The 13,094-nt window shown below is 39.1% G+C and overlaps 1 protein-coding gene across 1 annotated transcript in view; it reads right to left on the bottom strand.

Annotated features, from left to right (window-relative positions):
* Positions 1-13,094, bottom strand: part of uhrf2 (ubiquitin like with PHD and ring finger domains 2) — a 38,444-nt gene that overhangs the window by 3,385 nt on the left and 21,965 nt on the right. Inside the window, exons 5-16 of the mRNA XM_028973551.1 lie at positions 11,489-11,707; positions 11,182-11,294; positions 10,748-10,934; positions 9,438-9,561; positions 6,601-6,708; positions 6,292-6,396; positions 5,546-5,652; positions 4,375-4,537; positions 3,617-3,754; positions 3,248-3,515; positions 2,025-2,179; positions 30-128 (exon numbers count right to left, since the gene is read on the bottom strand). Coding sequence (XP_028829384.1) covers positions 30-128; positions 2,025-2,179; positions 3,248-3,515; positions 3,617-3,754; positions 4,375-4,537; positions 5,546-5,652; positions 6,292-6,396; positions 6,601-6,708; positions 9,438-9,561; positions 10,748-10,934; positions 11,182-11,294; positions 11,489-11,707 — 1,786 coding nt within the window. The remainder of the gene's footprint in view (positions 1-29; positions 129-2,024; positions 2,180-3,247; positions 3,516-3,616; positions 3,755-4,374; positions 4,538-5,545; positions 5,653-6,291; positions 6,397-6,600; positions 6,709-9,437; positions 9,562-10,747; positions 10,935-11,181; positions 11,295-11,488; positions 11,708-13,094) is intronic.

Raw genomic sequence — 13,094 nt, 5'->3', positions numbered from 1 at the left:
CATTACAACACATACACACAAGAACTCACCTTACAGACGTTGTGCAGACACACAGTGGTAATGGGCTGGAAAGCGAGCTCCTGGCAGCAAACACACATGAAAATTTGCTCCACCTTCTTCAGGAAGTTCTGCAGGAGGAGAGTGTGATGCTTAGCTGTTGCCATGGAAACTCCCCCACCAACCCATTAAGCTTGAAGAAACTAAAAGGATATACAGGGTTTCTGTTGGTTTAAGGGAGCAAAATTTAAACTTTTACAGACCTTTTATAAGGCCATGTTCATCAAAAATAAGACCCTCGGGGTCATCCACCACATTTCTCTAAGGGCCATCGTTTGGCACTTTGGGCCTAGATACTGTTTTAAAATATAATCTTAATTGTATTTTATCTTAATGTAATTCAGAAATATAATATATATTATTATTTGATATATTGATTTTCCTTCCAAATTGTTGTTATTTTTCAGCCTTTGTCAATGTTATCATATCATATTACCTGTAATGCAGCTAGCCAGTAGGGGCCGACTGCAATATTTCTGTTTTTTTTTATTTCAGGGCGACACAATTTGGGGCAAAATAAAACAAACAAACAAATAAATAAATACAATTTCTCAGCTCACTAATGACATTTGATTGAAAAAAAATTGCACTTGCTTGCTTATTAATTAAAAAGAAGAAAAAAAACACACAAAATTAATACAAATTCATTACATCACAGCAAATGTTATTTTCCCAATGCTCCAGATTAATAAAAATGAATAAATCAATAATACTTCAAATGCACCTGTTTCAAAAACAGGTACATTTTAAGAATGATTTACTACATAAGTAGTATATAGGAACTGCTGGATATAAATGGGACATTTTAGGGTTTATGTTTATTGCAGTATTAACTACAAGGTCATTGTTGCCTGACTCCATATCCATTCCTACCTGGGCTGTTGTTGTGACGTCACACTTTGTACATTGTACATATAATAAGAAAATAAGAAAGCTGCACTGTTATACAGGGTGGGTGTGGCTTTGAACGGTGAATGAAAACTGAATGTGAACTGTGGTGGGCCGCTCTGATAAAACCCTGTGAAAAGTAATAAGTCAACTGCAGTAATAAATACTCTGTATTTATTTGGCTCACCACCAGTTAGCCCAAGTGTTTTATATATGTTGTTTTATATATGTTGTGTATCGGTCACCATCACCTGACTAAGGTGGACAAGATTTGCAAATCAAACTACCATTTCATCAAAAAACATTTTAAATGCGAAAAACTTTTACCAATCGCCAAAACAAATTTACAAGCAGCAAATCATAAAGAAGGGCTAGGCATTATAAACCAGAATCTTTTTGCTGACCAATCATTTTCAGCTCAAGCTCAACCTGATTAAAATGATCCAGTCCGGAACACAGCAGCAACGGTTCAGAGACTGAATTGAGACTGAGCAGCCAGTCTCAGTTTAGTCAGTTGGTAAACATTGAGAAAATGACAGATAATATTTTGTCACTTCTGTCCATGTATTCATAATATAAATCGCATAATTTTATGTCCTGATATCATGATTGTGACTTTTTAAGGATCCACGAATACCCTGATAGAAAAACCACAGCATGTAACTACACAATAATCTCCACAGAGTACTGTTTAAGAGACAGAGCCACTTACATAGTGACCAGTTTATTGTTCTGACACCTACCATCAATAATCTACTTCACTCAGTTGGAAATGAAAATTAATGATCAGGAGCTGAGAGCAAAATAAATGCATTCTGTGATATTTTTCATGAAGCAACTGAATCACATCTCCCCAGATGGGATATGACAGTTTTTGCTCTCTGGGAGCTTCATCACTTTCAGATCACAATCTTCAAACCAGATCTGAGCAATTCCTAAACTGCACACTGAAAATCTGTGAATCAAAGGCATGTAGCCTTTTTAAATAATAGTCACGGCGATTGAACAAATGGGGCAAAAGAGATTTGAAAAACAGATAGGAAAAAAGATGGAATAAAAGAGGTGATGGTGGTTCATACAGGCCCTTCTCCGAGATAGCAAAGCGCCTCATCCCACAGCTTCCTGTTGGGCTCATCCTCCCGGATCAGGGATTGCTGCTGCTCAGACAGCTGGAACGCCTCCGCCTCCTTCGTTCCAGGCACCTTCACCTGTTCTGCAGTCCCCTCACACATCTCTGACACACACCCACACACAAACAAATATACATACATACAAAAACCACATGACAAAATTAACTTAATTAACTAAATACCGAGTTCGGATAGTTTGAGGACACTTTCAAACATCTTGATGAACAACATTCTTAATCTGATTACAGAAGGATGTGTCAAGTGGTGGAATAAATTCAGCAGCAAGCAAACAGCTTGCCTGGTCTGATCAATCATTTCAAGGTACTGGTAGAACATGGTAAAAAGTGGAAAGCAGGTCCAATCATCGGACACCCCACCTCATATTCTGACAGGACATGGATCTGTTACTAAAGGACAAGGATCTGTTACTAAAGCTTTGGTGAAAGTGTAGGTGTAAATAGGTGAAGTGTACAAAAACTAGTGTTTGAGGTTCACATATGCTGCTCAGACAAGAGACAGAGTTTCAACATTCATCTGAGAATGTACTGATCTTTTTATATATATATATATATATATATTAAAAAAAAAAAAAAAAAAAAAGAAACAGCTCAACTAAACAAATCTAAGTTAAAATGAAAAATGAAAACTAGTTTGGGAAATACGTAGTACATTTAGTATATTCATTTCATAATTTCACCATAAATAATCCTCATTTTCCTGGCTTAAACCAAATTAAACTCACAAATTCAATAATTGTTAATGAGGAAAATGACTTGCATGTCCCTGAAAAAATAGAGAAAAACTGAATAAAAGGGTGAATTAAGTCTAAAGGCTGGATGTCATAGGCAAGTGTAGGTCTAGATCTGTGCTGAAGCCATGGAAGGTCCACAATTGCACAGAGTGCCTTGTCAGCATGCTGCAGAGGCCTGATAACACTCCTTAGCAGAGCGCCCAGAACTCAATGGAACCACATTGATTGTTTTCAAAGAAACTGCAGAGAAATATGGCACCTCAGCATCACAGATCATTTCGAGAATTAATCATCCAGTGGTCATATTCAGACACTTTTAGAACTTTGTTCCTACCTCCAATAGACATTAGAATAGACCACTTTTCCATAAGCTTATTTACAAAAGCAAGAACACACACAAACAAACACACACACATATTACCTGTGTCACTTGGAGTTTTCTGGCTGCCATTACTCTGAGGATCCCTGTCTGTGGTCACCGTGGATGCAGGCACATCCTCCTCCTCCTCCTCCTCCTCGTCGTCCTCCTCTTCTTCCTCCTCCTCCTCCTCCTCCTCTTTTAGCCTCTTTGCAGGAGGTGTACTCCTCGGCCGGCCCCTTCCAGAGTGCCTTTTGCCCCTCGTGCCCCCCCGAACGTTGGCCATTTTCTTGGTTTTGTTGGCCATTGCTTCCAAATAACCTGGAGGGTACTGAGGAGAAATATCATCACAGTTCAGCATGTAACAATTACACAGAGGATGGCAAGAAGACCACAATACTAACAACAAACAAGGGGTATTGCTGCACTCACTTGCACTTTCAGGCCCAGTTTCTTACTGCGCTCCACCCCCTCGGGCGTCCACGGAGCAGGCTCCATATCATCACGCCGCAGCAAGTACCTCCAGACCAGAAACCCACACTTTCCAATCTCTGGCCAGTACTTCACCACCTTGCACACATGCACACACACGCACGCACACGCACACACACACAAACACAGAGTATTTGGAGACTTAGCAAAGTGTAAACAGAGGCTTATAACACTGTTTGCCTTCCGTACCGTGTAAACACTCTACACAAACACTGTAAGCAACCACATTGTGCCTCAATGGTGCTTATTATCAGGAAGACCATAACACACCTGAACTTCACAAATCCCAAACATAGTATTTACCCACAGTAAGAAGTAAGTAAGAAGTAATGTGGCAGATAAACAAAACTGAGTGAGTTTGACAATGTCTTGAGAAGCAGAAACAATTCAAATAAAGAGACTTTATCATCATTCATATTAAAAAATACCTAAGACAACATTAGATTATATTAATTATAGATTCATATATTGAATATTGTGGTTGAATGGGATATACATTGTGAGCTACAGATTCCTCTCAATCAATGTGGCAGGTTGGAATATGCAATAAATTCTGAATAATAATATGTAATTAACCGTTTAACAGTTTTCTACTTATTTCTAATTGTAAATTGGGATGTCACTTGTTAAGTGGCAGGTTTACAAATTCCTCTAGCTAAAATGTGAATAGTTTCTGCCTATTAGATGTTTTAACACACCTTATAGATCCCATCATAGCGATTGCCCTCCTCAGGAGCATACTTGCTGATGCGTCGACCCTTGGAGCTACGTACAACTCGCACCGGCTTCCCAGCCCGCCAGTTCCGAGATTCCGCACCGTCTTTGTCATTCAGTGGAGCGTCACAGTTTAGTGCCAGGGCCCTGATACAAAGAGAAGTCACTAAGATAGCAAAGATATAGGGCACAATATACATATAAAAGGTGTGAACCTTCACTGATCTCTGGATTCAATTATGATAATTGGTGAACCACAATACAGCCCATCAATTTTTGTACTTTACGTCACAGTATGTTTTCTAATGTAATGATGAGATGAGAGTTAAGGCCTTGTTCCACAGAGATCTGAACCAGGCATTTTTCTGGTGTTAGTGGCACCAGGTGAGTGCAGACTGAATGGCGACTATTTTACTGCTCATTGGAGCAAATCAAAGCACCAGTTAGTCGACTGCATGCAATGTTTTATTGGAATCAATTTCTGCCAAAATCCTGACAAACAGCGAAGAGTGCTAAACATAGTCAAGCAAACACCAGTGAAATGGCAATCGAACGCATATCATGCATTAATTATGAAATTCATTTAAATACAAATACATTTTAATACTGAGCATTTGATAGATTTCAACAATTTCAACAACTCAAACAATACATTTACAGCATTTATCAGACCCCTTATCCAGAGCAACTTACAGTCAGTAGTTACAGGTACAGTCCCTTCCCCTGGAGCAACATAGGGTTAAGTGTCTTGCTCAGGGACACAATGGTAATAAGTGGCATTTGAACCTGGGTCTTCTGGTTCATAGGTGAGTGTGTTATCCACTAGGCTACAACCACCAATACATTAAAGGTTGTTTTATTTATATCCTACAACTAGCCAATGTCTCTCAAAACAGAACAGTCATGAATATTTCACTTTACAATATAGTTCTTCTAAAGAAAACAGAATAAAAACATGCAAGTGTCCTCACAAGTCTAATACATGAGAACTAGAGGGTTTTTTAACATCAGGCCACTACTATACACTTGTCTGCTACTTGATTAAAAACATCAAATGTGGAAAGAACATCCTTTCAGCCCACAGTCATGTCAGTACTATTGCTGAGAATGGTTCAGAATGGATATGTCAGTTGGCATCAATAGAATATGCAGTACCTGTTCATATGGGTCAGAGTCTGGTCAAAGGAATGCTCCCCGATGCGTTTGTTCCCAGAAAGGTCACGACCCCCACTACCTGTGTATGTGAACTCATCCCCCCTGTCCTGAATATGCAGAGTAGAGTAAAAGGTTGAAAGGTGAGGGTCCAGAACATAAGGGCTTTAATATACACTATTGTTTCATTAGACATTTTGAAAGTAGTTTTTGACAGAAAGCAAATCAAATTAAAAAAGACCCAACAATGGTAATGTAGTAATTAACTATAGTAGCTGGAAATAGCTGTTACTGAATGGAATATCTGCAGATAGACCAATTATCAGAAACAATGAGTCTAGACTTCCGATGGCAGTTCTGGTTCACTAGGACTCAAACCATGAATACAAAAATTTATTGGAAAAGCTTTTTTGCAATGATTTTTAGAATGTTCATTTACATTATTGCCAACTTCGTAAAATGGCTCATATTACATCTAGTAATATTTACAGTCGTATTTTTTCCCCTATGGAGAATAAGGAACTTTCTAAATGACCCTTAAGTTTTGAACAGTAGTTCAGTCTTTAATACTGAATTATAGTTGCAACATGGCAACTAATCAGCTTACTGATCATGCCCCTCATCCCGATAATTTATGCAATATTAAATTCTGATTACACACACATGCTGAGACAGACTATAAATGAGAATAACAGAATAGGGGAATAATGAAAAAACACATCCTCACTCCCCATAGCAGAAACACCTACCACTTCATCCTCAAAGCCCCCTGCCAGCACCAGTGAGTAGGATCCATCATTACTGCGTCCATGGATGCCGCCGACGTGAGGCCTGTGAACACCTGCCTCACTCACCTTCGAGAGTGGTGTAAGAAATAATAGGAAATATAAACCTATATATTTGATTACAGACCATGTGTCCAATAATTTTATGGTGATAATTATAAATACAATATTTTTGCCATTAAGAATTAATTGTACTATGTCTATCAGCCATGGAAGATACTAAATAACAGGTGATATATGCCAAAATTAATTTATTAATGTGGAGCTTCTCACCTGCACCCGAAATTTCCACGTTGTTCCCACAGGAACACCAGGAATTGGGCCGTAGTGGTTTGAGGGGACAATTGTGCATTCCTTTGTGCGCCCCACACATGCCATGCCCTGAAGGTAAATGAAAGAAACAAAACAAGTGCATTTAGATGATATTGCTTTATTTTATATTATACAAAGTTTTTTTAAATTACACATTCATTCATTTTAGGATCCCTGTCTGTGCTTATTCACAGCTAGGTATAAAACATTTATTTAATTAAAACATACAACCACCAATAGCAGGTTAGAATTAAATGTTTTTAATTAATCATGTTGACCTTCCAGGAAACTTAAATCAGCGCAGTTCCAGTAAAATCCTAAGTGAGGGCGCTGAGTCATTTGAAATGCTGCACTATTGTTTAAATGCATATCCCCACGTAAATGAGCGAGGAAGTGAGTCAGGGCGCAATCATGGCTTAGTCACAGTGCACCGCGTCAGCCGAGGGACTGCATATTTCTGAGGCGTAGAAGACTCTCGCAGTCCTGCCCATATCACCAGGGGGGTCACTTTGAGAATCAGCCCCTTCAAGATCACAGCAGGCCCCTCCTCTGTGACAGACCATGACTCACTATACGACAGAAGATGCAGTGTTGAATTTTCTTCCAGCTCTGGATATGAATCAGGAAGGTTTTCATAACCACACATTAAAACGGGGACACTTTCATCCCTATTCCAAAACTGCAACAATCGGTACACCGTCAGTCACATGAAGGGCCTCCAGTAGCTCAATCCACGATTCACTACTGATAACCAAAATGCCCTAAACTCTCTCAGAGTAGAATACTGAAGAGGAGAACAATCACGGTGGAAATCATGTTGGTATTCATTCAGAATCCACATAATTAAATTAATTACTGACCTGCGCTCTTTTGAGTGACAAGCTAATTAGTCAAATCATCTTAAGTTGAGGACAACGCAACAAATACCTGCAGGACACTTCATTATGTTGTGGTGAGCCACATTACTGATTGTCAAAGCTTAAACTGCAGGAAACATAGCAGGAAAAAAAAGTTATATATATATACACACACACACACACACACACACAGGGAGTGCAGAATTATTAGGCAAATGAGTATTTTGTCCACATCATCCTCTTCATGCATGTTGTCTTACTCCAAGCTGTGTAGGCTCGAAAGCCTACTACCAATTAAGCATATTAGGTGATGTGCATCTCTGTAATGAGAAGGGGTGTGGTCTAATGACATCAACACCCTATATCAGGTGTGCATAATTATTAGGCAACTTCCTTTCCTTTGGCAAAATGGGTCAAAAAGAAGGACTTGACAGGCTCAGAAAAGTCAAAAATAGTGAGATATCTTGCAGAGGGATGCAGCAATTGATTGAACAATCAAGCGTTTCATTCAAAATAGTCAACAGGGTCGCAAGAAGCGTGTGGAAAAACCAAGGCGCAAAATAACTGCCCATGAAAAATAAAATAACTGAAATAACTGATAAAATAACTGAAAAGTCAAGCGTGCAGCTGCCAAGATGCCACTTGCCACCAGCTTGGCCATATTTCAGAGCTGCAACATCACTGGAGTGCCCAAAAGCACAAGGTGTGCAATACTCAGAGACATGGCCAAGGCAAGAAAGGCTGAAAGACGACCACCACTGAACAAGACACACAAGCTGAAACGTCAAGATGGATGGGCCCGTGGCTGGATTGGTAAAGGTCAGAGAGCTCCAGTCCGACTCAGACGCCAGCAAGGTGGAGGTGGAGTACTGGTTTGGGCTGGTATCATCAAAGATGAGCTTGTGGGGCCTTTTCGGGTTGAGGATGGAGTCAAGCTCAACTCCCAGTCCTACTGCCAGTTTCTGGAAGACACCTTCTTCAAGCAGTGGTACAGGAAGAAGTCTGCATCCTTCAGGAAAAACATGATTTTCATGCAAGACAATGCTCCATCACACGCGTCCAAGTACTCCACAGCGTGGCTGGCAAGAAAGGATATAAAAGAAGAAAAACTAATGACATGGCCTCCTTGTTCACCTGATCAAAACCCCATTGAGAACCTGTGGTCCATCATCAAATGTGAGATTTACAAGGAGGGAAAACAGTACACCTCTCTGAACAGTGTCTGTTGATGGTGAACAGATCAAAACACTGACAGAATCCATGGATGGCAGGCTTTTGAGTGTCCTTGCAAAGAAAGGTGGCTATATTGGTCGCTGATTTGTTTTTGAATGTCAGAAATGTATATTTGTGAATGTGGAGATGTTATATTGGTTTCACTGGTAAAAATAAATAATTGAAATGGGTATATATTTGTTTTTTGTTAAGTTGCCTAATAATTATGCACAGTAATAGTCACCTGCACACACAGATATCCCCCTAAAATAGCTAAAAATAAAAACAAACTAAAAACCACATCCAAAAACATTCAGCTTTGATATGGGTTTTTTGGGTTCATTGAGAACATGGTTGTTGTTCAATAATAAAATTATTCCTCAAAATTCAACTTGCCTTCAATTCTGCACTTCCTGTATGTGTGTGTGAGTGTGTACACAATCCTCTAGCTTCCTAAAACCCTAAATAAAACTGAAAATAATGAACAATAAAAAAATCACTGCAATCTGCTGCTATCTGCTCAATATAATTAATGTATCTGCAGATGATGACTACTAGCAGTGAGCAAGGCTGATGTTGGCTGCTGATATATTACTGATCCCTATAAACGTTAGACAAAATGAAGTTTGACATCCACTGAAACCAGTTTTTTAAAACTAACCACATCGTCAGTCTTGTTAGAAATCTGGTGAAACTCACTGGGCGCATTGCAGTTACAGGGTGACTCACCTTGCCCCAGTCACGCTGGCTCTCGGTGTTGGCAGAGGGCATCTTGGCCTTCTTCTTACTGGCCTTCAGTTTCTCCCCAGCCTTTACCACCTCACTGGTGTCATTCTTACAGGTGGGACAGTACCTGCACCACAGAGAGGGAAGTGGTCTTCACAAAAAATAACCAGAAAGATGAACACTTGAAGACCTTGAAGTTGATTATTAATAGTAATAAGGATGTCAAATACAGTATTCATAAGTATTATCATAATGTGCTGTAACTACAATGTGTAACCTTTAGAGAGAGAGAACTAATACCATCTGAACAATGATGAGATATGGGCATCTTTAAAATGGAAAGTTTAATATTAACTCCCTCCCAGATGGCAGCAAATTCAGCCAAGCTTTTTAATCAAAAAGGTACACCTTTGGTACAAAAAGGTGCACCTCTGGAATTATTGTATTTGGTATTTATCATGCCATGAATTGACATCAGCATATCAGCGCTGGGGAGTTCAGTATATTTACTAAGAAGAAAAAAGTAAGATATACTTAAAAATACAAGCAGACTTGGGAACATTTAGATGGAATTAGGCAGCACTCAAATTATGAATCTCTATTGTTATTATTGTTATCGTGAAACCCTTGAGCCATTTCAATCACCGACATCCATGACCTCTGATCAGAAACAATGTGCATCAACAGCAGAACACTCGATTTGAATAATCTAATTAAGACATATGGATTTTGTGTCTACTACATAGGTAATGAGTTATGGCTGCAACTGCTGAAGAGCTCTTGAAGTGCAAATTAAAGATTGGATGTCTGTGTTAATTACCTGATAAGTATTGATTAGACTGTTAGTGCTCTAAGTGGCACCTTCAATAAATTACAGGGCAAGAACATTGTTTTTCATGGATCTGCAAAATCCACACAACAGCTGAAATCATTTTACTATAAGAATATTAGACTAATAGATTTCAGACCCGTATTCATAATAACCCAAATCTCCAGCATTCCTGACAGTTCTGATGAACCCGATATTATGAGAGTACAATTAAAAAAAGAAGACTTGTGACCGATCATGTCCTTATGTCAAACCTCATGTCACAAGACTATATTATTTCCAACTTGTTTATATTACATTATATTCAGTCCACATTTTTTATTATTAATGTTCCAAACATAACATCAGAAAGCTAGCTTCTTTTGTAATAAGGTTCTGGCCTTCTAATGAGTATTTCTCCTTTCATGATCAATAGGTCAGAGTTCAGGTCTGTGGCAGCGTGAGGTGCCTGGATGTTGCCAGGTGTTACTGTCGGGGTTCTCACCAGTCCTCATCATCAGGAATGGTGGCGAGCGGTGGGTTGAGGCAGTAGATGTGGAAGGCCATGTTGCACTCATCACACAACAGCTGCATGTGAGCATCCTGCTTCCCTCCACACACACAGCATGAACAGAAACGACACTCAGTGTCGGGGTCGGCCTTACAGTGCTTACACTCTGGTCCACTTTTACCTAGAGCAGAACAGACACAGGCATGCAAAAATGTGTAGAGATTATTTGACAATTTCTACAAAAATAAAGTGATTAAAAGTGTTCAGTACATCAGTGGTAAAAAAAATCTTTTTTATTAATGAAGGATCTCCATTTGTTGAATAATTCATGGTAATTAGGAATGGCTGCTAGCTTTTAAAAACAAACATCTTAATATGACCTATGTCATGTGACATGCAGAATCTGTGTCTCTTTGTTTTAGGCCTACGTTTGAATTTCCCATCTGCAGGCGAGAGTGACTGTGCTTCTCCTGCCTTCTCAATCTGATATATTTCATCTAGGAATAGGACTTTACAGTCACCTATGATGTCACCCGGTCCCCTAGAGTGAGAGAGAGAGGAAAAGAAAAAAAAAACTTGAGTCATTGCTAAACAAAGCTAATTCCATCAATTAAAAAGCACTGCCACTGGGTATAGCAAGAATTAGGTATTGTTGTTATAATTGTTAATGTTACTTTATGCAGGAATGGGCAATTTGTCCTTTGCAAAAACAAGTGGATCACTGAGAAGACCTACCCCAGCAGGATTTTAACCCGGACCTCCTTATTTGTCCTGGAGACCTCTTTGAGGGATGTGATCTCAGCGTCGTACCAGAATCCCCTCTCCTCTGGGGTCTCTATGTTGTAGTTCACCATGACAACCTGGCCTACCTGCAGCTGTTCAAAGCGGAAAACGGTCCGAGCCCGCGGCCGCACGTCCTCTGGGGACATCTCAACCACGCCATTCTCTGGATAACTAAAGAGATGACAAAGCATCAATTTTCTGTAATATATAATATATACATACACACACACACACATCCACTGTATTAATTTATTTACTAATTTCATATCATTTCCATTGTTTTAAACCTTTTTATGACTGATGTGAGATTTGTTTTTGTGAAATGAAAAAATAAGACCACAATACATTTCAAAATGTTTTCCCCTTAAATGTGCCTGTGCTGTGTTTCACAATGACAATCATTTGACTTTCACTTTACAATCATTAAAATTTCCCTTTAAGAGATTATTTAACATTAATATGAGTTCCCTTAGCCTGTCCATGGTCCTGCAGTAGCTAGAAATGGTGAGAGGTGGAAATAGTGCTTTGGTCATTCTGCTTCACCGTTCACAGAGTGGCAGCAAATATGGCTGGATCTGTAATATGTCCCCTTATTTAATCATAAGGGGAAAGTTACATCCTGTTTCTCATGCATTATCCGCCCAGAAAATTTCCCATCCCCAATGAGCACAAATGTATTTTTTTTAGTTTAGTCTTGCGAGACTCTGAAGAAACAATGGGTTAATTTAATTTCTTTCTGGAAAATTGCTGACACAACTTCCTGTTTGTGTCAAACATTGTGGTTTGTGAATGTGTTAACGTCATTTCCATGAATGCCCCCTCTAAATTCTATAGGACACTCTCCTCGCAGTCCCGCCTCTCTCATCCTCATTTGCATTTAAAGCTACACACACAGTGCATGACCCAGGCTGAATTGTGGAAAGAGACTTCAGATATAGTATTAGTAGACACCAAGACCTATATATAAAAAATAATGTCAGGGAACTTTTAAACTAATACTTTTTGATTTGTTTGTAATATTTGTGCACCATTTCTTGAAAAATTCAACCGTGGCACATATTTCTGCATGGATTTGAAGAGTAGACTTTTTTTCTACTTTTAACCAGGTCTGCCTTTTTTCTAGTAAAAAAAAAAAAAGGCTTCAGTTTTGCAACCCCACCCCTTAGTTCAGACATATGTAAAATATGGGAGATTATGGTCACATGTGGAACACAACCAGCGTTGCTGTAGATCTCTTGGCAGGATTCCTGTTTTTTTAATCAATTTTGGAGTAACGTCCAATTCTTAGAAATGTCACTATTGTCTCATAATTTCTCCACTTTTTGATGCCTTCAGTGTGTTGCATGGCAATGTTTTTTGTACCAATCTCTTGACTGATACCTCTCAACAATTAAACCCCTTTGATGGGACATACAACAATGGTGGATAACACGTTTGTGGTTGTCTTAAAGCAACTAAAAGAAATCAACTCTACGGTGGACATTTCAAATGAAAAGACAAGGTTGGAGAACAACATGTTTAAGACACCACAGAAGTGAACTAGGTTCCAAACAAGGAG

The sequence above is a fragment of the Denticeps clupeoides genome, chromosome 3 (genome assembly GCF_900700375.1).
Source record: "Denticeps clupeoides chromosome 3, fDenClu1.1, whole genome shotgun sequence".
In the NCBI taxonomy this organism is placed as follows: Eukaryota; Metazoa; Chordata; class Actinopteri; order Clupeiformes; family Denticipitidae; genus Denticeps; species Denticeps clupeoides.
The sequence above is the reverse complement of the archived record's forward strand: the minus strand, read 5'-3'. Positions and strand labels throughout refer to the sequence as shown.